A 23995-nucleotide genomic window follows, 5' to 3' on the forward strand; every position below is an offset into this window, starting at 1 on the left:
AAAGATTATGGTACTACTGCAGTGATTGGCTGAAGATTGCAAGAGGTGTTTACAATAATTCGCCAGCAACGTCTAAGGTGGAATTTGTTGATGCATATTTGTATGGCCGTTGCTGGGCGAATAACGTTTATTATTATATTGTACACCTAGGATTGTATTGAACAAGTAAACTCACGTCACATGAGCATATGTGACTAAACGTTTAAATATATGGGACTCGAGCTGACAGATGCCTATATAAAGAGTTTCTTGGTTCATTTGTCATTCGAGCACCTCCAAAGTTAGTGTGAGCACATATAGAGAGTGAAAGGTGAGCTCCACCTATTCACCTTCATGGTGGAGAGGTTCCATGGTGATTTGATGCTCCAAACACCATGAAAATGACAAAGTGATTAGTCTAGATTCGTGTATTTGTTTATTGTAATCGTTTATCAATTTTATACATGTAATCTTGATTATATCAGCTGTTATTGTTTGAGTTCTTGATTGTTCATCTTGTTTATCACATGTTCTTCATTGTTCATCACTTATCTGATCCAAATTCGTCATCGATTCTTGTTCCTTGATCTAAAGATCCTATCATGTGAACAAACAAAGGAAAGACCCCTGCATTGAACATGATTGAGGTGTTTCACAGTTTCATACTTCCGTTGAACGATTGCACAATTCATAAAACTAGAGCAGTGCCAAGTTTCGTTCGTAAGTTTTTTTATTTTACAAGTTTAACTTGATCTCCAACAAGTATAACTTGTTTAGCAATTTCACGATAAATATTAACTAAATATTAATTACAACATTAAACACGAACATCTCGTATTTCAATTTGGTACGTTTCAACCAAGCACACGCAGGCGAATTATTTTCTTTTAGTCTCGATATTTATCAATTTCAATATCAACATATCTAGTACTAATTTTTAAATCTATTTTTTTTTTTTCAGTTTCAGGTGTATATACAGTGTTGTAAAAAACTCGATTACTCGCCGGTTAATCCCCGATTAATCATTTTTAGGAGCAATCCGTTCCGAATTACAAAAATCCGTTTAATTAAACTGTCAACGTCAATTGATGGATCAAAATTGAATTTGGTAATCAAAGTCAGTCAAAGTAAAAAAATTGTTAACATTTAACATGGATTTAAACTAGAATTTTATAGTTTTGAAGCAAAATGAAAATTTTTAGACACTTATGTCAAAAATTATCTTTATATTTATGGTTTTTTCTATAGTTACACATATAATTTTTAAAATTTACTATTTAAATGTATATAGTACAATCCGATTAATCTCCGATTAATCCCCGAATTGACGATTAATCCTTCCAAAATCCCGACCGATTAATTCCCGAATAGCGAATTTTGCAACCTTGTGTATATATACGTGTCGTCAAATATAGTAAAGTCGATAATTGTCCTCTTCATCTTGCTCGAATGGGTAAGCCTCATTCAATGTGAATCAAAACATTTCGTGCTAATTGTTGTACAACTTTACTGTAATTTATTTTTTAACGAAATCATGTTTGATGCTATATTTGTGGATACTGTATGTATATATGTATGTAGTAATTGAAGTGCTTTGTTGAACTTGTTTTATGTATCAGTTTTAGATAATATTGAGGAGGACATCCGTCCATTGCAGCTTGACTCAGTTGGTATACTTATATTGATTGTTTTTTATTCTCACAAAGAGTTTCAGTTTTTCGGAAACTTTCAAAAAATTTTAATGTTATATGTTGATGAGTTATAATGTTTATAGGGAACGAAGTGACGTCTGCTTCAGAATATAATGAGGAGGTGCAGGGTAATAAGAAGAGACACTTAAATGTTGTATTCATTGGTCAATGTCATGTCGGTATGTGAACATATCAACATCCTTTTTCTAATCATGTATAGATTGTTTATAGAGCATTATATTCAAATCTGTTCTTGTTATAGATCATGCTGCATTAGGGTGCCTTATCATAGTAACTTTTTTTGAAACTTTTTTTTTATTTACTAGTAATATATATGGACTGAAGATGCTGGGAAGAGTACAATTGTAGGCAAGATACTATATCTTAGTGGCCAAGTTGATGAGAGTTGGTACATGGCATATATTACGAATACAAATGAAGAGGAGAGGCTAAAGGTATATATCTGTTTCTTGCATCGATTTGTTTTTTTTTTTTTTAAATGTCACTTTTTTATCTGCTAATGTTTATTGCTCATTATTATAGAGGAAAACTGTTCAAGTTGGCATAGCTCATTTTGAAACAGACACTACTCGATTTACCATACTAGATGCACCGGTATCTTCCTTTTCTCGTAATTGAAATTTGTGTAGAATGCCCGACAATACTTGGACCCCGTTTGGCTCACATAATTCAATAAGATTCTGGCGGAATTGGAATTAAATTTAGACACGCCACGTGTCTAAATTCAATTCCAATACAGCCGGCTCCCATTGGATTCCGGATTTCGTGAGCCAAACTGGGCTTTATAGTTACTTTACATTATATATATATATATATATATATATATATATATATATATATATATATATATTGGACCAATCCATGGATAAGCACTAAATGGGGCACAAACTGGATAAGTAAAATTTCAAAAAAAAATTTTTTAAAAAAACGATCCTTTAATATGCAAATAGAAGAAAACGAAAAAATTTTAAAAAGTTTTTTAACAAAATCGTTCGAAAATCGATGATGAATGGTAAACATCGATGATGAATGGTAAAAATTGATGATGAATGGTAAAATTAACCATTCATCTCGTTAATTATCATTCATTTTTGTTCGCGATGAATGATAAAATTAATCAATGCTAAAAAAAGCAGATGAATGGTTAATTTAACCATTCATCTGTTTATGATGAATGATAAAAAAACAGATGAATGGTTAATTTAACCATTCATCTGGTTTTTTTTAGCATTGATTAATTTTATCATTCATCGTAAACAAGATGAATGATAAATTAACCCGATGAATGGTTAATTTTACCATTCATCATCGATTTTTGAAAGATTTTGAACTTTTTTTTTTTATGAAAAAAATTGATTAGAGGTGCATTTTAATGCAGATTTATGAATGTAAAAAAAAATTCAAAAAAAAAAAAATTTTATTTTGCTTATCCCGTTTGTACTCCTTTTAAGCTTATTCATGGATCGTGCCCCTATATAGTGGACCAATCCACTATATATATATATATATATATATATATATATATATATATATATATATATATATATATATATATATATGTGGGCATGATCAATGGTGAAGTAACCAATCGGGGGGAAGCAAAAAAAAAAATTTTTCGTTTTTTTTGGAATTTTTTTTCCCGGCATCAAGATCACACGAAAATATGAACATTTAGAAGAGACACTTCGTGATGAATGCTATTATTTAAGAGGGAAAACGATCGACAAAAATAACATTCAAGATAATATTGTTCGTGAATAATATGAACGTTTTTTTTTCATGTTTTGTGAAGTAAAATTTAGCCTGATTTAGAGTTTAGGGTTTAGGGTTTTGGGTTTGGTGTTTTGGGTTTATGGGTGTTTTGGGTTTATTCCATAAACCCAAAACACCAAACCCAAAACACCAAACCCTAAACCCTAAACCCTAAACTCTAAACCGTTCGTGTTAAAAACTCAATCTAAATCCTAAATCTAAACCCTAAATCTAAACCCTAAACTCTAAATTTCTAAACCCTAATATCTAAACCCTATAAACCCTAATATCTAAACTCTAATATCTAAACCCCAATAGCTAAAACTTCAACATACGCTCGAAAAACACGATAATTGTTATATATTACTTCTTCGAGCGTTTTCCCACCAAAATAAAAACATTTATCACAAAGTGTCTCTACTAAATGTTCTTATTTTCATCACATCTATAATGTTCGTGAACAAAGTTTTTTCAAAAAACGAAAAAAAAAAGTTTTTGCTTCCCCCCGCTTCCCCCCGATTGGTTACTTCCCTCTTGATCCTACCACTATATATATATATATATATATATATATATATATATATATATATATATATATATATATATATATATATATATATATATATATATATATATATATATTGTAAGGGTGCAAACCAAAGTCTCACATCGGTCATGGGATAAAACAAATGTATGTATATAAGTTTAAGGGAAAGTCCCTCTATCACCAATTGGTTTTAGAAAAGGATGGACTCTTGGGCTTATATTGCAGTATATTGTGTTTGGGCTATACGATCCTTACAAGTGGTATCAGAGCTAGGCTATAGCCCCGATGTGGTGGACGGCGCAGTAGAGCACACGCTGCGACGTGGCGCACCCCTCGGTCTTGAGCAGCGATGAGTGGACCCAGCTCTCGTTCGAGGGGGACCCTGGCACGATGAGTTGATCCTGGAAGCCTTGTATCGAAATCTTCCTGCCCTCTATATATATATATTATAATTTATAATATTATAAAGTTTATATTATAAAGTTTATTTTGTGTAAAAGAGCCATTCATGATTCATTTCTGATGTTTTCAGGGTCACAAAAATTATGTACCTAATATGATTAGTGGTGCTTTTATAGCTGGCTAGGTGTACCGGTAAAAACATCTGCTTCCACCAATTTTTGTTGTCTTTCAACTATAGTATCAGAACATGTTTCTTAGTGAATTCTCTTTCGTAGGTTATTTCTGCTCGAAAAGGGGAATTTGAAATTGGGTATGAGAACGGTGGACAAACTCGTGAACATGTTCAACTCTCAAAGACATTGGATGTTTCTAAGTTGCTTGTTGTTGTCAATAAAATGGATGACCCGACTGTTAATTGGTCAAAGCAGAGGTGCTTGTTTTTTCTTTTGGCAATGATTGCTTGATATTTATCAAATTGTTTTCTTTTCTTAATTGCTACATAATTTAATAGGTAAGATGAAATTGAATCCCAAATGGTACCGTTTCTTAAGTCCTCGGGCTACAATGTAAAGAAAGGTAAACAAATATATTCATCTACTATATGCTGTAGGTTCATCTTTAGATGTTTATGCTCACCGTCTACAATGAATAGTAAATTGTTATTTTGTCAGTTATAACTAACTCTGATATGCGTTGTCGTTGTAGTTTTTCTACCTTTATACGAAAGACATTAAAGAATAATATACTGTGTATTCACAGTTTTTGATATTTCAAAAACTGATTTTTGAATTTACTTGCAGTTGGAAGAAAATGTTTCCATTAAAACGGTCCTTGCTTAAATGTGTTTTTACATCTAAATATGGTCCCTGCTTTAAAAATATTACTCATTTGCAGATATTCAGTTTCTGCCAGTATCTGGACTTGATGGTACGAATATGCAAACAAGAGTTGAAAAGAATGTGTGCCCGTGGTGGGATGGTCAATGTCTATTTGAAGCACTTGACGTGATTAATGTTCCATTACCTGATCCAAACGGTCCATTCAGGTATTATCATTTGTTGGCTAATCATTTATCTGTTAGTTTCTTTGCGGGACTTCATCGACACTCGTTTAAATTACAAATCGAGACATGACAAATGATGTCTGGCTGGTTTCTTTCAGCTAAAAGTTGACAAATTCACATTTGAGTGGGTTGGTTGTATTCGTGTCATGCTTAAGAATATTAATGATGGGTAAATTGAGATGGTCAAGTTATTTGAGAGAATAAATTAATATCTTAGTCATTTTAATCTTTTATAGTTTTATACCCTTTTAACTTCCAGAATGCCTATTATCGACAAATCCGAAGACCTGGGGACTGTTGTCATGGGAAAAGTAGAGTCCGGTAGTGTGCGAGAGGGCGATAGCTTGCTCATTATGCCAAATAAGGTCCTTTAATTAGTGATATGCTTATTCTACTAAATATTTAATACCTAATAAATGTTTGTGAACATTTTATTGCTATAAATTAATGCAGGTTCAAGTTAAAGTTGTTGCCATTTTTATTGATGGAGATAAAGTTAGGAGTGCAGGGCCTGGTGAGAATCTACGAGTCCGAGTCTCTGGGATTGAAGATGACGATATCCTATCGGGATTTGTTCTTTCTAGCCTTGGTATGCTATCTTCTTTTTGTTTTCTTTTAATCACTAAACTTTAGTACATTAAACTTATACGGGGTTTATTTTTCGTTGTTTTATGCAGAAAAACCTATAGCTGCAGTTAATGAGTTCGTTGCTGAGTTGCGTATTCTTGATTTGCCGGATAACGTATGCAGACTTAAATATAATTTAATTTCATTAAACTTTGCTCCATGTTTTTTTATTATTTATTCTTGAGTTTGTTATATTAATTTTTGTTACTGGTATGTTAGGCTATCTTTACAACTGGGTACAATGCTGTATTGCATATTCACTCTGTGGTTGAAGTTTGTGAGATTCTTGAGCTGATGCAGCAGATTGATTCGAAGACTCGGGAACCAATGAAAAAGAAAGCTTTTTTCGTGAAGAATGGTGCTATTGTCATATGCCGTATTCAGGTTGGTTTTTTAATAAATATCTAGTTTTCTTTAGCATGTTATTACGTTCTGTTGCTTTCTTATTTCAGGTTTTCCCTTGAATTTTGATTTTTGATCAAATTTAAGCCAATAAATTCTTCATCGGGTTCTCTTTTTCTGACATTATTATGTCAATTAAGTTTGTTATTTTTTTCTCAGGTGACAAATAAGATATGCGTAGAGAAGTTTTCTGATTTTCAACAGCTTGGGCGGTTCGCTCTTCGTTCCGAAGGTTAACAGCTGTTACAAATTTTCTTGACTAATTTTTATGTAGTATTATTATCTTTAAACCCTATAAGTTAATATAAATTCAATATAATGTTTTGGTCTTGCTGCAGGAAAAACGGTTGCTATTGGAAAAGTAACTGAACTTGCATAAGCAGTTTTATCAGACAAGGTAAGGTGGTATCATGATAGACTTTTAATACCAGTATATCCGAATGGAAAAGCAGTCTATCATTTTGTTTTGCATTATACGTGGCATCTTTTTAGCAATATTCGAATTTGAATTCGAAATTGTTTGACAAAAGATATCAACGTTATACATATCGATTCACACATACGCCACATATTAACTGTTACTATACAAATTGTTATACTTGTGTACAAACTATACTCTACTAATAGTGCATCTTAATAATTTTATGTCATGTTAACTCCTGCATTCTACATAGGAATATAATGCAACAAAAGAGATACTAATGTTGTAACCATGAGCTCTGCAAACCCCTCTTTATAGGAACAAATTGCAGCATCACCTTTTTCGTTTCTACGCTGACCTGATGCACCACCGGCTGCATATACAGGGATCTCCCCGTTGCCGCCGTTTTGTGGAGAAGAGGTGGTCTGACCTTCATTTCCGCCGCCATTTCCGCCGTTTCCTACTGACCGTCCACCATGTTTACCCCCCGCAAGAGCAGATATATACTTGCTTTGGTTTACTATTACGCTACTACCATCAATTGTACAATTGCTTTTGTCTATTTGATTACCTTCCATCTTCTTATGTGTACTTTCTGCAAAAAGTATAACACCCTTTTTAGTTATTGATTTTTTAAAACCATTTCTTGATTTGTGCATGTTATGATTGCTCAGGGCCATGTTAATCTTCTCAGTATCGTTCCAATTTTATCGGATGTCCAGAAGGGACCATGTGTGTCACTATCGTTTGCTGTTTTGATTATAAAGATAACTTCTTGATGTTGTAATCATCAGGCGCTGTTTCAACTTCTGATTTCAATGTTTTTAAAATTTATAATTAACTCGAAAATATACTTATTCAAGTTTCCATCTCTAGTAGGTTTTAAGTACCCATTTAAAACACTCATGTTGCAGAAAACAGGACTTTGTTCAGGTCAAATGGACAAGTTAAAAGATTCAATATTTATATAAAACAAACAAAGAAAGATAATATTAAACTTCATGCTGAATACTAAAAGTAAAATTTTCTTAGTATTAACCTAATGAATCCTTCATAATTTGAATCCTTATATATACTTGTTTGACCTCGAAAGTCAACATATTTCTTAACATAGCTTCCCCAAAAGATACATGCCTAGGCAAGCACACACACATACACACACATATACATATATATATACAGAGAGAACCTGAAACAAAATTCTTGCCATCTGGAATGCCATCTGGAACAAATGATGCAGGAGAACACAAGCAGTGGAGAACCAATAACAGTAAAATTAGCTCCTTAACACCCATGTTAGCTAGTTTTTCGCCTTTATATAATCGTATATTTTTACCTACCGTGTTCTTTCTCTTTTATAAATAGCATATATTTCAATCATCTTAAAGCTGATCCTTTTATTGCTAGCAAAAAGGTCATCTTAAACGATTTATCTACGTTTTCTTGAGCATCTTTTGGCACACTCGGTGTACTCACATTGTTTGACAAAGAAACTTATTTATCATCCGCTCTAAAGGTAATTGATTCCCGATATGCAAATGAAAGTCGTGTAACGAATAATCTAAAAACAGAGAATAAAGCACTTTATTGTTGTTACTATTAGTATTAGTATCTGTTAGGATATTAGGACCCAAACAACGCTAGTAATTCTACAAGATTACTAGCCGAGTAGTGATACTATCAAGATCACTCAACCCACTTAATGAACGAAAGATAATAAATGCGAAAAAGTAAATCGACACAAGATATAACGTGGTTATATGCAATCGTTGTGATTGCTTTAGTCCACGGACCAACTAGAGATCGTTTATTTACTGAATATTTGAGAGTGGTGTGTTACAATGACTATGAATGAGCTCTATATATAGAGCAAACAAGAAACCAACCAAACTACAACTTGATCTTCAAGTGTGCTAGTAATCATGAAAGATAAACCAACTAGCCATGCTTTACACCCACTAATGACATGATCACAGCCACAATTAGTGGTGTAAAGCAACCCACTAAGCACCTAAAGTGAAAGGAGAATCAATCAAGATCGGATCCCATGTGTGCAAGTTGCCCACTTGCTGCCAGACATCGTGCGCGCCGTGCACACTTAAACGTGCGCGCCGTGCACACTCCCAAACTTCGAGCAAGCCTTCTGATCAAAACTTCTCTAGTGCGCGCAGGGAGCGCGCCGCGCACCATCACCGCGCACAATCAATTTGCTCTGTTTTTGATCTGTTTTTCTCTGTTTCACGCTTACCGAAATCTGCAAAATCCGTGCAAGTGTTGAAACAGTTTTTTTTTCTTTCTCTCGTTTTGTATAAATGTCTCCATACTCTAACAAATCTCCCACTTGGAGACTTTGAACAAAACTCCAATCATATCAATGAATTAACCAAGAACATTAAACCACCTTCGATTACCGCCAAATACCATTTGGGACACGCACGCTCAACACATACTTCGGATGAGTAGACTTTCGATAAAAGGTCTTCAATACTACTTGTTAAACTTGTAACACCATTCACATCTCTAGTTGGGGTCTTCTCTCATCAATTCATGAGAAGACCAATTGAGGTAATGCAAAACCTCAATTTCTCCGTTGTAACCACCTTAGTAAACATATCGGCAGGATTCTTCGTACCAAGGATTTTCTCCAAGAATAAAGTGCCATCATTTATATGTTGTCGAATAAAATGATACCTTATCTTGATGTGTTTCGTTCGACTATGAAACACCGGATTCTTCCCAAGATGAACCGCACTTTGATTATCACAATACAAGACGCAATAGTCTTGTCTTTTACCCAACTCGCCTAAGAAGTTCTTCAACCACACTAGCTCTTTAGAAGCTTCAGCAATAGCCATGTATTCGGCTTCGGTGGTTGACAAAGCAACACTCTTTTGCAATCGAGATAACCAACTAATCGCCGTCTTCCCCATTGTGAAAACATAACCCGTAGTGCTTTTCCCCGAATCATCACATCCACCCAAATTAGCATCCGCATAACCTCTAAGTATGAGATTGTTTTTGGAGAAACACAATCCCATATTAGAAGTACCTTTCAAATAACGAAGCAACCATTTGACCGCTTCCCAATGCTCTTTTCCCGGATTAGACATATAACGACTTACAACTCCCACTGCTTGAGCAATATCGGGTCTTGTACAAACCATGGCATACATAATACTATCCACGGCTGATGCATATGGAACCTTTTCCATATCCTTCTTGTCTCTTTCCGTCTTTGGTGATTGACTTTTCGATAACTTTAAGGTGCTTCCCAAAGGCATAGAACGAGCCTTTGAATCTTCCATGTTGAACCTCTCTATTACTTTCTCAATATATTTGGATTGAGACAAGTATAGAGTACCCTTCACACGATCACGCACAATACTCATGCCAAGTATTTGCTTAGCACCGCCAAGATCTTTTATCTCGAATTCTCGGGAAAGTAATCCCTTCAACTTGTTAATTTCGGACATGTTTGAACCTGCAAGTAACATGTCATCAACATACAACAATAAGATTATATAAGAAGACTTGGATTTCTTCAAGTAGCAACAGTGATCCGCTTCACATCTTAAGAAACCAATCTTCTTCATAAAATCATCAAACTTCAAGTACCATTGCCGAGGTGCTTGCTTCAATCCATACAAACTTTTCTTTAGCTTACAAACCCACTTCTCTTTACCCTTTACCTCAAAGCCCTCGGGTTGCCTCATGTAGATCTCTTCAACAAGATCACCATGCAAGAATGCAGTCTTCACATCTAGTTGCTCTAGATGTAAGTCTTCGGATGCAACCATAGAAAGTACCAAACGGATAGTAGTCATTTTAACTACCGGTGAAAATATCTCTTTGTAGTCAACCCCTTCCTTTTGTTGAAAGCCTTTGACTACCAAACGAGCCTTGTACCTTTTCTTGCCATCCATCTCATTCTTGATTCTATATACCCATTTGCTTTGCAATGCCCTTTTATCATGAGGTAACTTCACTAGTGACCAAGTCTTGTTCTTCTCAAGTGATCCCATCTCTTCTTTCATGGCAAGTTCCCATTGTATGGATTCTTTTGTTTTTCTTGCCTCAAAGTAACTTTCGGGTTCACCATTCTCGGTATAGAGCAAGTAGTTTGCTGATGGAGAATACCTAGGATTAGGTTTGGGCACTCTAGTCGAGCGTCTTAGTGTAGGATTAACCGAAATGGTTGGACCGGTTTCATTTGTAACCTCCTCATCACTAGAACTCGTACTATGTTCGGAATCATCACCGCTTTCCGAATCATCCCCATCATTAGCATTTCCCGACACCTCACCGTCATTCGGCAAATCATTGTTTCCCGTACTCCCACTAGAACCTGCAAGATCATCAATAGAAACATCGTCAAAAGTAACTTGACTCGGTTTAGGACTCCCCGTTTCCGGTTTGCCATAGACCGAATCTTCATCAAAAGTAACATCTCGCGAACGAATTACTTTTCTAGCTTCGTTGTCCCAACAACGATAGCCCATTTCATCTGACCCGTACCCTATGAAAATACACTTCTTTGACTTAGCTTCAAGCTTGTCTTTATCCGCATCTTTGGTCTTCACATATGCATTACACCCAAAGATCCTAAGGTGACCATAACTCACCTTCTTGCCTTGCCATTCTTCCTCGGGAATTCGGAAACCCAACGGTGTTGAGGGTCCCCTATTTATCAAATAAGCCGCCGTGTTAACCGCATCCGCCCAAAACATTTTAGGCAAACCGGTATGTAGTCTCATACTCTTAGCCCTTTCATTTAACGTACGATTCATACGTTCGGCGACCCCATTGTGTTGCGGTGTCTCCGGTACCGTTTTCAACATTCTAATACCGAGCTTTGCACAATGGTCTTTAAACTCAAGACTACCATATTCTCCTCCATTATCCGACTTTAAGCACTTAACCTTCAAGTTAGTCTCATTTTCTACCATAGCTTTCCACTTCACAAAAGTATTAAATACATCGGATTTAGATTTAAGAAAATAAACCCATACCTTCCGAGTGGAGTCGTCAATGAAGGTGACATAATAACGAGAACCTCCATGTGATTCTACATTAGTTGGACCAAACACATCCGTATGAACGAGCTCCAATTTCTCTAACTTAGGTGCATTCCCTGATTTCCCAAAAGTCACCTTCTTTTGCTTCCCATAAACACATGGTTCGCAAAACCCAAGTTCTACCTTCTTCAAATCCGGAATTCTCCCACTCGAAACAAGCATCTTCATACCCTTCTCACTCATATGCCCGAGTCTTCGATGCCATAGAGTTGATTCGGACTCAACATTAACCGTAGCAACCACCGTGTCTTCATCAAACACTTCAACCATATAAAGTGTTCCCCTTTTATGTCCACGAGCCACAATACTACTACCCTTAACCACCTTCCATTGGCGGTTTTCAAAAGTAACCGCGTTACCTTCATCATCTAATTGACCAACCGAAATAAGTTTCCTTTTCAATTTAGGAATGTACCTTACGTTCTTCAAAGTCCAATTAGAACCAAGAGTAGTCTTCAAAACAACATCTCCAATGCCCTCTATGTTGAGTTGCTTGTTGTCCGCCAATCTCACCTTGCCTTGATATGAACGAAAATTCTTCATCATGCTTTTGATATGAGTAGCATGAAACGAAGCTCCCGAATCCAAGATCCAAGACTCCATAGAATTTTCAACACTACACAAAAGTGCATCATCACTTTCCCCTTCGGCCAAGTTTACACCTTTCGTGGAACCATTTTTGCAATTCCTTTGAAAGTGCCCTTTTTGATTGCAACCCCAACAAGTAACTTCACTTCTATCTTTCGATGGATGCCTCTTCTTAGACTTCTTCCTACCCTTCTTCTCACTGCGTTCAAATTTTCTACCACGGTTGTCGGTACTTAACAAAGAACCGGATGTCGATTCTCCCGAGTTTCTTCTACGAGTATCTTCACCAAGAATCAAATCCCTTATAGCTTCAAACGCTAGCTTAGTAGTTCCCGTAGAGCTACTAACCGCGGTAACCGTACCCGACCAACTTTCCGGTAATGATGAAAGCAAGATAAGTGCTTTTAGTTCATCATCAAACTTAATCTCTACCGATTCAAGTCTTGAAACGATATTATTAAATTCATTGATATGATCCGTTGCACTCGTACCTTCCTTCATTTTAGTATTAAACAATTGACGCATGAGAAATACCTTATTTGCAGCTGTAGGTTTCTCATACATGTTAGAGAGTGCTTTCAAGCAAGCAAACGTCGTCTTCTCATTCACAACGTTGTATGCAACGTTCTTAGCAAGTGAAAGACGAATAGCACCCAAAGCTTGACGATCCAAAAGCGTCCAATCGGCATCGTCCATGCTTTCGGGCTTGGTCTCTAACAAGGGTTGGTGTAGCTTCTTTTGATACAAGTAATCTTCAATTTGCATCTTCCAAAAGCCAAAGTCTCTTCCATCGAATCGGTCGATTCTAAACTTTCCATCTTCCGCCATCGTTCCCTTAACGAAACCTTGTGCTCTAGATACCAGTTGTTAGGATATTAGGACCCAAACAACGCTAGTAATTCTACAAGATTACTAGCCGAGTAGTGATACTATCAAGATCACTCAACCCACTTAATGAACGAAAGATAATAAATGCGAAGAAGTAAATCGACACAAGATATAACGTGGTTATATGCAATCGTTGTGATTGCTTTAGTCCACGGACCAACTAGAGATCGTTTATTTACTGAATATTTGAGAGTGGTGTGTTACAATGACTATGAATGAGCTCTATATATAGAGCAAACAAGAAACCAACCAAACTACAACTTGATCTTCAAGTGTGCTAGTAATCATGAAAGATAAACCAACTAGCCATGCTTTACACCCACTAATGACATGATCACAGCCACAATTAGTGGTGTAAAGCAGCCCACTAAGCACCTAAAGTGAAAGGAGAATCAATCAAGATCGGATCCCATGTGTGCAAGTTGCCCACTTGCTGCCAGACATCGTGCGCGCCGTGCACACTTAAACGTGCGCGCCATGCACACTCCCAAACTTCGAGCAAGCCTTCTGATCAAAACTTCTCTAGTGCGCGCAGGGAGCGCGCCGCGCACCATCACCGCGCACAATCAATTTGCTCTGTTTTTGATCTGTTTTTCTCTGTTTCACGCTTACCGAAATCTGCAAAATCCGTGCAAGTGTTGAAACAGTTTTTTTTTTTTTTCTCTCGTTTTGTATAAATGTCTCCATACTCTAACAGTATCTTATATAAAACTATAAACCACTTATTTTAGAACCTTGTTTCCTTACACTACGTTCTCGAGTTTTTTTTTAACAAAGAAAGGAAAGGGGAAAGAAGGATAAAACACTAATCAAGCATTCTTGAGTTTTTTTCATAATAGATAGGAAAGGAGAGGAGAGGGTTAGAGGGGAAATCATATAGGCTTTTTTTCCATAATTACTATCACCTCAATTTTGAGGTGATTTGAACGGATTGTAATTTTTATATACTTACAATTATATACGGAGCACCTAATAACCCTATTTGGTTCTATTTATATTTATCTTTTCTACTGCTACGACTCTTCACAGCATCTAGCCATCCACCATTGGTTTTTTTACTAATAAAAATTTGCAGGTTATATATATGTACCAATCCTTAGTCACATTTATCATTATATTTAAATTATATATATATTATAATTATAATTCAGTTTAGATATCAAAGATCAATTCATCGTTAAGATTTAAATTCAATAAATAATAAATAAAACTCTGTGTGCTTTTAAAAAAAATATAATTAATACTCTATATAAAAAAGTTATTTCTCTATTTTTTCTTTTACTTTCACTCCAACTCAAGAATACACAAAAATTATTTTATAATACTATCCTTTCCATTCATATACTCTCAATCCCTTTCAACCTCACTCCTTTCCGCTTAAAAAAAAACTTGAGAACACAGCGTTAGTGTTAAGGAATAAAAAGAATAAAAAGATGCCCCCAACTCTTTGAAATGGACCATTATAGATTCCTTTTTAACACCATAAGATATAGATATAGATATTGCTCCAAACTTTACTCATTATTCTCACTTGTAATTAACTTTTTAAGTAACTAATTGATTCTGCGTTATAGGACCATTGGGCTAGCGGTTTTAAGGAACCCCCTTCAATCGAGAGTTTGAATTTCAATAGAGTGTGTGAGTTTGCCTTTAAAAAATTGTTTCATCATCATGATTTGTTAATGTACTAGTTTGGTTTTTTGGGTATTGGTTGAAAACATTGATCCGATATTATGAACATATCTTTATAGAATGGTCAATCCCATAAGATATGAAAGTGATCCATCACACGAACTGTTTTCAATCCGAGGACATGTCATACATGTTTATAATCTTGAGAATGAAAGTCAATGTCAAAATTTTCTTTCATTAATTTTAAGACTTGTTGTAGGCTTGTAGCGTCTTTAAGTTTATTGAAAGAAGTGTCTTCAATTTTCTTTTATTTTTATTTTATTTTATTTTTTTTAAAAACAACATTCTTAACTCCACTCCACATGATGACATGATTTTTAGAAACTTATAGTAGCTACTTATGTTTTTGATGAGGGTAAAAAAATTTTGTTTGTCCTTCAATTTTGTACCAAATGTTGTTAGGTGATGTTAAACTTTATTTTGACTTCGATGACCTCGAAATATTAAGATATTTCACGAACGACCTTGATAACGAAAGTTAACTTTTGCTCGTTAAGTTAAAACACATGCACAACACGTGAGAGTATTTTAGTCCATCTACGTTGAAAAATCTCCCAAATTAAATCTAATTTGGGTCCATAATGTTCACGTGTCCTAATTAGGGAGATATTTTAATGTAGATGGACTAAAGTACCTCACGTGTTGTGTATGTGTTTTAACTTGATGGACAAAAATTTAACTTTTGTTATACCCAAGGTCATCCATGAGATATCTCGTTAGTTCGAAGTCAACAAAGTCAAAAATAATTTAAGATCACCTACGACGTTTGGTACAAAGTTGAAAGACTAATGACAAATTTTTGTCATTTATAAGCTATATAAATATAAATACTCCGTAAATGGTAAGTTTTGTTTAGGTCATCCAATCCAAATATAGTAATATACCATAAACAAATAAATTTAATGAAAGGGCCTTTGTATCTGATGGACTTGTTTTGTAAACTAGCAATAGTGTGAGGGACTTTCTAGCAACCACCGAGTATCGGTGACCCATGATCAGAGTCGCTTGCCACTTTCTGTAAACTTCACATAAGCGTTCAAAATTACACGCTCGCTCGCTCTCTCTCTCTCTCTCTCTCTCTCTCGAGCTCTCTCGAGCTCTCGAGCTCTAATTCTCAAATAGGTAACATTTTACTCAATTATATCATCATGTTAATTATTACGTACATACTTAGTTTGAAGTTGATTTAGCCAATTTCGAACCAACATTTTTCGCTACAATTGTACTAATCAGTTAGGAGAATTGGAGTTGAATTACCTGTAAACCTATTCTGAAATCGAAACGTATTTGCTTAGTTATTATTTTTATAGAGTTATGTATATCGTTATTGTTAGACCATCTTTATCCCTGAAGGGGATGATGGGCGTGTTGCTGGGTGGGGTGGGGTGCTTGATGAGCGTGCTGCCATACCAGTGTGTAATGGGGTGGAGTGTTAAGTGGCGTGTTGAGTGATGTGTTAAAATCTGATTGGAAGTTGGGTGAAAAGGGGGATAAAAACTAATTAAAAAATGGGGAAAAATTTCGGTGCTCACTTGAAGCACGCCTTGAGCACATGAACCAGCACACCATGGTTATAGGCGTGTTGGCCAACACATGACCCAACACGCCAGGGTTAAAGAGGGTCTTATTGTTATTGTTATTGTTATTGTTATGTATGTGTGATTGTACGCAGAAGTTAGGAGTTGAGTTTTAGGAAGTCGATTTTATGAATAATAAACTTCAAATTGATATTGATACTAGAACGCATTTGTTCTCAAATCGTTAACGTCTTTGCTTGAATTATCAACATAATATGTGAGTAGTATGTTTGGTGTTCGAATTGATACTCTGTAATATATTGCTACAATTAGCTTGCTATGTGTGTGATATGTAAGTAGTCAGTCCAGGTTAGAAAGTTGATTTCACGATTCTAAAATCGTTATCACTTCAAAATCATCATGCTGCATGTTTAATATGATTAGATGTAAGCAATTGTTTTGGATTCTGAACTTCAAAACTCTACCCAAGTACTCAACATATAATAATTTCTAAAATCATCAGTACCATAATATGTAGGTAGTAAGGTCGGAGTGGATTTTTAGGAAGTTGATTATGCGAATTGGTGATTTTCGAATTGATAGTACATTCATCTCTGTCAAAACTGGTAGATATTGTTTTTCTATAATTCTCATGTCATGTATGTAGTAAGCCTGTAGTTGAATATTGACTTCGAGTTGATCTCTTCAAATTTTTACTTAAAGTTATAATCGGTTATTGTTTGATATGCTTTGTGTTTATTGATACAGATCATGTATCAGATTGAATGTTGATTTATTTGTTTTGGTATGAAGTTATAGAAATTCTTCAAATGTTTCTGGAATTCATTTTAAATATGAGGTAGAAAGAGTCTATTGTTTTACCCCGAAAATATGGCAAGTTTTTTGCAGTTTATAAATGCTTATTGCTTCTGAATTGAAATACCTCAGTCAATATTTTTTGATGAATTGTTTTAAGTCTCAACTACAGTCCTTGTGGGATTAAGGATGAAAACTTTATAAAAATGGCAGAATTAACAGATTAATCCATCTTCTGTAGGAGGGGGAAGTTCTTCAATTTCTGATTCTAAAACTGCAATGATTGCATAGCTGCTGGTGATGTATGTGCTTTAATTAAAAAAATGAAATATAATAATCAGAAACATCAAACCGGTAAGGATACCCTTGTGGGTTGTCCCCTGTGGACTGATGGCCTAATTTGTGCTTTCGAAGCTAAACGTTTTCGCAGAAAGTATAGACCACAAGATATAAATGAGTCGAAGAAACAAGGATCTAAAAGTGGACAAACCGAAAAATTTATAGATGAAGGTGTTAATCCTAATCATCATTTAGGCAGTGTTAATGACAATCTGTCAACTGGAATTTATTGGATACCAATTGGTTGGACTAGAATTAATCAACTTACTGACACAGTAAGTGTAGATGGTTGCTGGGAAACTCAACATACGGAATTTGATATCGATGATAATGAACTCACGGTTGCAGATATTGCCGTGCCTTACCGAGAACGGCCCGTGGGTCCTACATGGTGGTGTCATGTTGATGTGGGACATACTTCAGTTAATTCTTGGTTGTGTAACTCGAAATGGCTTCACCCGGCTATCAGTATTGCTTTACGAGATGAAAGCAAACTTATAAGCGAGCGTATGAAGCACCTTCTATATGAGGTAATAGCTCCAAAGTTAATAGCACGAAAGTATAGCCGAAACCTAATTTGGCATGTTTTTTTTTGTGTGTTTTAATGATATAGTCTCATGGTTTTTGGTGGTCTTTATTACACAGGTTCCTGTTAGGGTTGCTGGTGGACTGTTATTTGAACTATTGGGACAGTCAGCAGGTGATCCATATGTTGAAGAAGATGACATTCCTGTAGTACTAAGATCATGGCATGCTCAGAACTATTTAGTTACTACACTTCATGTGAAAGGATATGCAACAAACATCAACGTCCTTGGTGTTTCAGAAGTGCAGGTTTATCCGCGTAACAATCTGATTACAGTTTTAAAAGGGAATGTAAATTGGGCCAGTCGGATGGGCGGGTTGGGTAACAGGTCAAAGGTCAAAGCAGACAACTCTTTGATATAGGTTGACTGTTGAGTTGGCTTTGGTCGACCCAAAGTCCCAAACATTTATCGTCTGAATTTAACGAACTTGTTTTCATAAGTAATTAGTGTCAGTTATGTCTAGGAAGCTTAGATTATTTCAATAGAGATCTAATTTTTTAAAGAAAGTGATTTTTGGGAGGCTTTTGACCAGTTCAAACCATTTACTTTCAAGCTAGTATGTTACTTTTTGACATTTTATAGATAATACATGACTTGAATTGACCGATTAATAATTGAATGGGTCGAATTTCCACATCTACATCATATTGAGTTCATACCTATGGACTTCTTCAACAGGAGCTGCTTGCTGCAGGAGGTGGTAATTTGCCGCAAACTATTCATGAGCTTATAGCACTCCTAACATGTCGCCTTGCCCGTTGGGATGATAGGTGAAAAATCTCTTTTCTTGCTGTTCACTTGCAAAAAGTTTATTATGAACTTTATTAGGTAATGTAACCTTAATAAGGCAAATTGCGATGATCAACAGTCTTTTACTCCCTAATATGATTATGCAGTTGAATAATATTTTGACATATTTTAAAAGTTGGATGATCTGGTATAATATGTAAAGTTCAGTTAGCAAAATAGAAATCTGGACAAGTCATTTATTCCCTCTTAGTTCGTGTTTATTGTAGTTTATTATATAAGTTATTGTATTCTTAATCTTCCTCTTTTTTCTATTTATCTATGGTAGATTATTTAGAAAATACATCTTTGGAGCAGCAGATGAAGTTGAGCTGAAGTTTATGAACAGGTTACTAAAAGTTCATCCAAATCATTTATGGCGGTTGAAAAGCAATGTGGTCAATATGACATTGTGTTACTCAAGTTCTAAAGTCCGTAGCTTTTTATATATTTAATAGGAGAAACCTAGAGGATCTGCATCTATTCAGCATAATATTAAACCAAGAAATCCGAAGGCTATCTGCACAGGTATACTAATGTAATCCAAGTTTAATTTAGGCTTTAGTACATGGAAATGTATTATTTTTGCTCTTGACATTCATAGTGTGTATCAAACTATTCAAGTTTCCATTTTGTGTAACAAACTTGTTCATTGATTGTAATATCACTTGTGTGTCGGTTGTATGAGGTGACTTGTGACATCATTACAAGTTGACACATCACCAAAATATATACCATAGCAATAATATGGAAGTTCATTACACACCTTGCAACCCCGCATACTTTGTTGCATACTATGACTGTTGGAGCATATATTATTACATTTCCATGCACTTAAGCCTTAACTTTATACATCTATAATTTAATTGTCTGTAGGCCATTTCTCTCATAAGCATATAATAAACAAAGAACGGTCTATGTTCCCGATTCTTAAAATTTACGACCCATCATCAACGTGAATAGCTTTTTTTTTTTTTTCTTTTTCTTCTGAAGGTTATAAGAGTAAAGTGGTCTCTGCATGCTAGGGAAGAGATTGTGTTTGAGCTCCTCCAACATTTGAGAGGTAATGCAGCAAAACGTCTGCTTGAAGGTATAACTAAGAGTACTCGGCAAATGATTGAGGAGCAAGAAGCGGTACGTGGGCGTTTGTTTACAGTACAAGATGTCATGCAAAGTAGTGTTCGCGCCTGGTTACAAGTATGATTTTCTCTTTTTTTCATCTATATAATCTGGTGTAAGTTACTTCATCTTGTTTCTTTAGATAATATACCATCTCTTATCCCATACTAGAGATTTTGAGGTGACAAAATGGGCGGGGCAGGCCTCTGATGATGTCTCCACTTGTGTGACAATTTACAGGATAAAAGTCTGCGTGTGACGCACAATCTAGGAGTTTTTGGTGGCTGTGGTCTTGTTCTTTCTATCATCACCGGTCTCTTTGGGATAAACTTGGACGGAATCCCTGGATCGGAAAATTCACCATACGCGTTTCTTTTATTTTCATGTGTTCTTGCCCTTTTAGGCATCGTGTTGATTTTCATTGGCTTACTCTATCTTGGACTGAAAAATCCTGCAACGGAAGAGGAAGTTGAGGTCCGAAAACTTGAGTTACAAGAGCTCGTAAAATTGTTCCAGCATGAAGCAGAATCTCATGCGCAGCTTAGGAAATCTGATTCAAGAACCAGCATGTCTTCAGCTCCTGCGTCTGCTATATTTCCCGACAGTTTTCATAGTTATGTTCTTATGCCCTCGCAACATGATTGATGACGATTGATTGAACCAATAGGTGTTTAAGGTAGTGATGTGATTATAATAGTTGTTTGATCATTCCATCATTATGAATATGATAAATAATAATGGGCAACAGTTACTTTTAAACAATCATGTGAAAATACAGAATAAATGTTGCATCTTTGCAATAGTGGGTCATTTTGGACATAAAAGATTGGACCCTCTGTCATTGCCCGAGTCTCTTTGGAGGAGGTCTTGAAAGTTGGATTAGACCATTGTTCTTTCTAGAGGTGGCAATATGGCAGGATGGTCAAGTTAGAGTGACATAGCCTGACTTGTTATAGGATTAATGTGCAAGGTACAACATATAACTATATGACTAAATTCATTTGAGCCTTCGGGGTCACACATATATACACCTAGACGTCAAATAAAATATATATATGATAGTATATATATTATCCAAGTAATGAAATAAGTTAAAAAAAAATTTAATTATGAATAATTAATTCATATGTATTAATTAATTATAATTAAATGATATTTGTAATAACTTGGTGGACAAGGTTGAAAACAAAAATGGAAAAGATTATTACCGTGTTTTTTTTCTACCGACATTGGTTTTACACATTGTGAAACAAATAAATAAATAAATAAATAGATTTCGATCTCTTTTGAAGGAATGAGTCGGTTGACTAAAAAAAATACAAGAACAAAAGTCAAAATCTTAATTCTCGATTCTTTATGAAATCAGTATCACAAAGTTGATATCAAGTATATATATGGAGTGCATATATCATATATTTTTGGTCTTTTGGTTTTGAAGTAGCAAGTCACGAAAAAGGGAGATAACATCCCAACCTTTTGTTGAGAAATTGTTGTCGCACACCACAAAAACAAAAACGATATACGGAATAAAATTTATTGTTTTTTTTATATTAATCAAAGGTTGATTAATTGTTACTTGAGTTTGGACTAGCATCCATTGACGTTGCTTGAAAGTGTAGTGGACTATCCAAAGAGATGATCATATGTTTGGTCATAGGTTTCTCTTCCAACAAGGCGGTTCGCTTCAACCTTCACGTGGAAAACAATTCGCAAAGGTATATTATTTACTCCTCTTTTATTATTTTATATCATGACAATTATTATGGTGTAACTGGATCCTTGAGATAGATTTATCATGTGCATGTTTTACTAAATAAGTGGTTATTTAATCTTGTAATTTTTGTTCATAAAATAATAAAAGATTATTATTTTAATTATCCGCTGCGTTAATCTGAATTGTTAAAAGTACACACGATTTTCCATCAGTGGTATCAGAGCCGCTTTTACACCGTCTTAATTGTCGCGTGATTTTCTTAGATCTAGCTTTGTGGTGAATTGGTAAAAGTCAAAACCTTTATGGTTTTGAAAGTCGACTTTGTTGATTACCTCATGACGCACAAATAAGATCTGAAGAAATTCACTGTTTAAATTTTGAATTTAATAGTTATGGCTTGGATAATTGTTGGTTATTGACTATTTATTTTGTTCCATGGTTATACACATGCATTGTAACCATGGACAAGCCATATATAGGTTTAATAATGTTGTTATTAAATTGTGATTGCATACATAGACCATAATGCCCCGACCAATGTATGATTGTTAGTTACGTTAATTTTATGCAATGTTGTTTTTGATTTATTTGGAGGCAATAGAAGCCAAAGTTGTATTTTATTTATTTTCAATTTCATAGTATTGTATTTAGGTTTATTTTAATTTGTAAATGTACTAGACTAGTCGTATTTTCAATTTTAAATAAATGTAACAAGATGAAAATTGAAGATAAAGATGCAACGCGTAATTTGGATTAGAAGATGGCAATTGGATCAAGTTAACAACGATGGTGTTCGGCAAGTTTTCACTTGGTTTTTGAATCAAGTGGGAGCTTTGATTGTCCTTAATTTGACCTCTTGATCTCATGTCGGCTCATGGGATTAAGCATAGGATTTTTGGGCTAGGCTATGTATGTGTGTGATGCATGGTTGTGTTTTATTTTACCGCATTTATATTTAATTGTTGATTATAATATATGCTAAAATGTTTATGATGGAACATTAAATAAAACAGGTAACGAGTTTCAAATATTAAAATTGATGATTTTAGAAAGTTAAACTCTAACGAGTTTAAAGTTGAATAATATTGAGACTCAAATTATATATATTTTTGATGAAAACATTAAATAAAACTAGAGACGAGTTTCAAAGATTAAAATTGATGATTTTAAAAGGTTAAACTCTAGCGAGTTTAAAGTTAAAAGATTTTGAAACTCAAATAATATATATGGGCGACATCTTTTAAAATTGTTTTAAAATGATACACTTTTGTGTATTTGTTATTTTTATACTTAAAAGTAAATAACATACTACACGCATAAAACACGATCGTCATATATAATTGTTAAAATGTTTTTTTAACAAAGGTGTAACGAATCTTGTGTGCATGCATTATTCGTTAACACAAACGTTTTTCAAATACCCGTCAAATTTAAGTCATGCCATCCAATGAGCTTGCAAACACTCCTCGTTATTTTTTTGATCTAGTGAGACTAGGCTGAATTATAGCCACGAGGTGGATTTTTCGATCTAGTGAGACTAGCGTAAATTTCCACTGTTTCCAAATTGGATGACTTAATCGTATTCATGGTGAGACCTGAGTTCGAGGCAAGGATGGGACAAACATGCCGATAGATAATAGTGGTTTGTTGACTACATATATCTCTAGGTCCCATAAAGATCTAAGAGTTGCACTTGTAATGCAATTGGTACCCGCTACCTACCAATAGACTCCATAACTGCTAGCTGATCAACAGATGTGGCTATGGAACCTCTATGTGGATCTTAGGCTTTCGTAAATTAATTGTTTTTTAAAAATAATCAAAAACTTGGGTAGTTAATTTATTAAAGCTCAATATCAAAAATACTAAATTGAATCTTAATTATGTTGTAGATGTAAAACGATCAAAACGTAAACCAAAACAAATTTCCTTCTTTGTTGGAGAATGATAAACTCAATTGTTCGAACTT

General features: G+C 34.8%; 3 protein-coding genes, 1 long non-coding RNA gene and 1 other non-coding gene across 8 annotated transcripts; 3 read left to right on the forward strand and 2 right to left on the reverse strand.

The window, feature by feature from the left end:
* The first annotated feature begins 356 nt into the window (after positions 1–356).
* Positions 357–1838, forward strand: LOC139865723 (uncharacterized). Its single transcript, XR_011765082.1, has 3 exons — positions 357–699; positions 1599–1649; positions 1754–1838. It is a non-coding gene; the product is annotated as an uncharacterized lncRNA (long non-coding RNA).
* Positions 1839–2001: 163 nt separating this feature from the next.
* Positions 2002–7662, forward strand: LOC139865721 (uncharacterized). Of its 4 annotated transcripts, XM_071853799.1 has the most exons (11): positions 4484–4584; positions 4668–4822; positions 4904–4968; positions 5287–5437; positions 5715–5820; positions 5909–6044; positions 6133–6197; positions 6302–6466; positions 6644–6716; positions 6823–6881; positions 7224–7661. In XM_071853799.1, exons 3-10 carry the CDS (start codon positions 4926–4928, stop codon positions 6861–6863), a joined length of 780 nt encoding a protein of 259 aa, XP_071709900.1. In that variant the 5' UTR covers positions 4484–4584; positions 4668–4822; positions 4904–4925; the 3' UTR covers positions 6864–6881; positions 7224–7661. The 4 variants fall into 4 exon arrangements, with proteins under 4 accessions (XP_071709901.1, XP_071709900.1, XP_071709899.1 ...); XM_071853798.1 differs by lacking the exon at positions 4904–4968 and having other exon boundaries at positions 7159–7662; XM_071853797.1 differs by lacking the exon at positions 4904–4968.
* LOC139865722 (uncharacterized) lies at positions 7006–8382 on the reverse strand. Its single transcript, XM_071853801.1, has 2 exons — positions 8095–8382; positions 7006–7500 (listed from the first exon to the last, which is right to left on the reverse strand). Exons 1-2 carry the CDS (start codon positions 8198–8200, stop codon positions 7151–7153), a joined length of 456 nt encoding a protein of 151 aa, XP_071709902.1. The 5' UTR covers positions 8201–8382; the 3' UTR covers positions 7006–7150.
* LOC139869664 (U6 spliceosomal RNA) lies at positions 7534–7634 on the reverse strand. The gene has a single exon (XR_011766248.1). It is a non-coding gene; the product is annotated as a U6 spliceosomal RNA (small nuclear RNA).
* A 9343-nt stretch (positions 8383–17725) lies between the features above and the next one.
* Positions 17726–20957, forward strand: LOC139868994 (uncharacterized). The gene is made up of 7 exons (XM_071857327.1): positions 17726–18350; positions 18466–18654; positions 19086–19177; positions 19483–19542; positions 19652–19721; positions 20187–20390; positions 20553–20957. Exons 1-7 carry the CDS (start codon positions 17805–17807, stop codon positions 20955–20957), a joined length of 1566 nt encoding a protein of 521 aa, XP_071713428.1. The 5' UTR covers positions 17726–17804.
* The last annotated feature ends 3038 nt before the right edge of the window (positions 20958–23995 follow it).

The sequence above is a fragment of the Rutidosis leptorrhynchoides genome, chromosome 9 (genome assembly GCF_046630445.1).
Source record: "Rutidosis leptorrhynchoides isolate AG116_Rl617_1_P2 chromosome 9, CSIRO_AGI_Rlap_v1, whole genome shotgun sequence".
Classification (NCBI taxonomy): domain Eukaryota; kingdom Viridiplantae; phylum Streptophyta; class Magnoliopsida; order Asterales; family Asteraceae; genus Rutidosis; species Rutidosis leptorrhynchoides.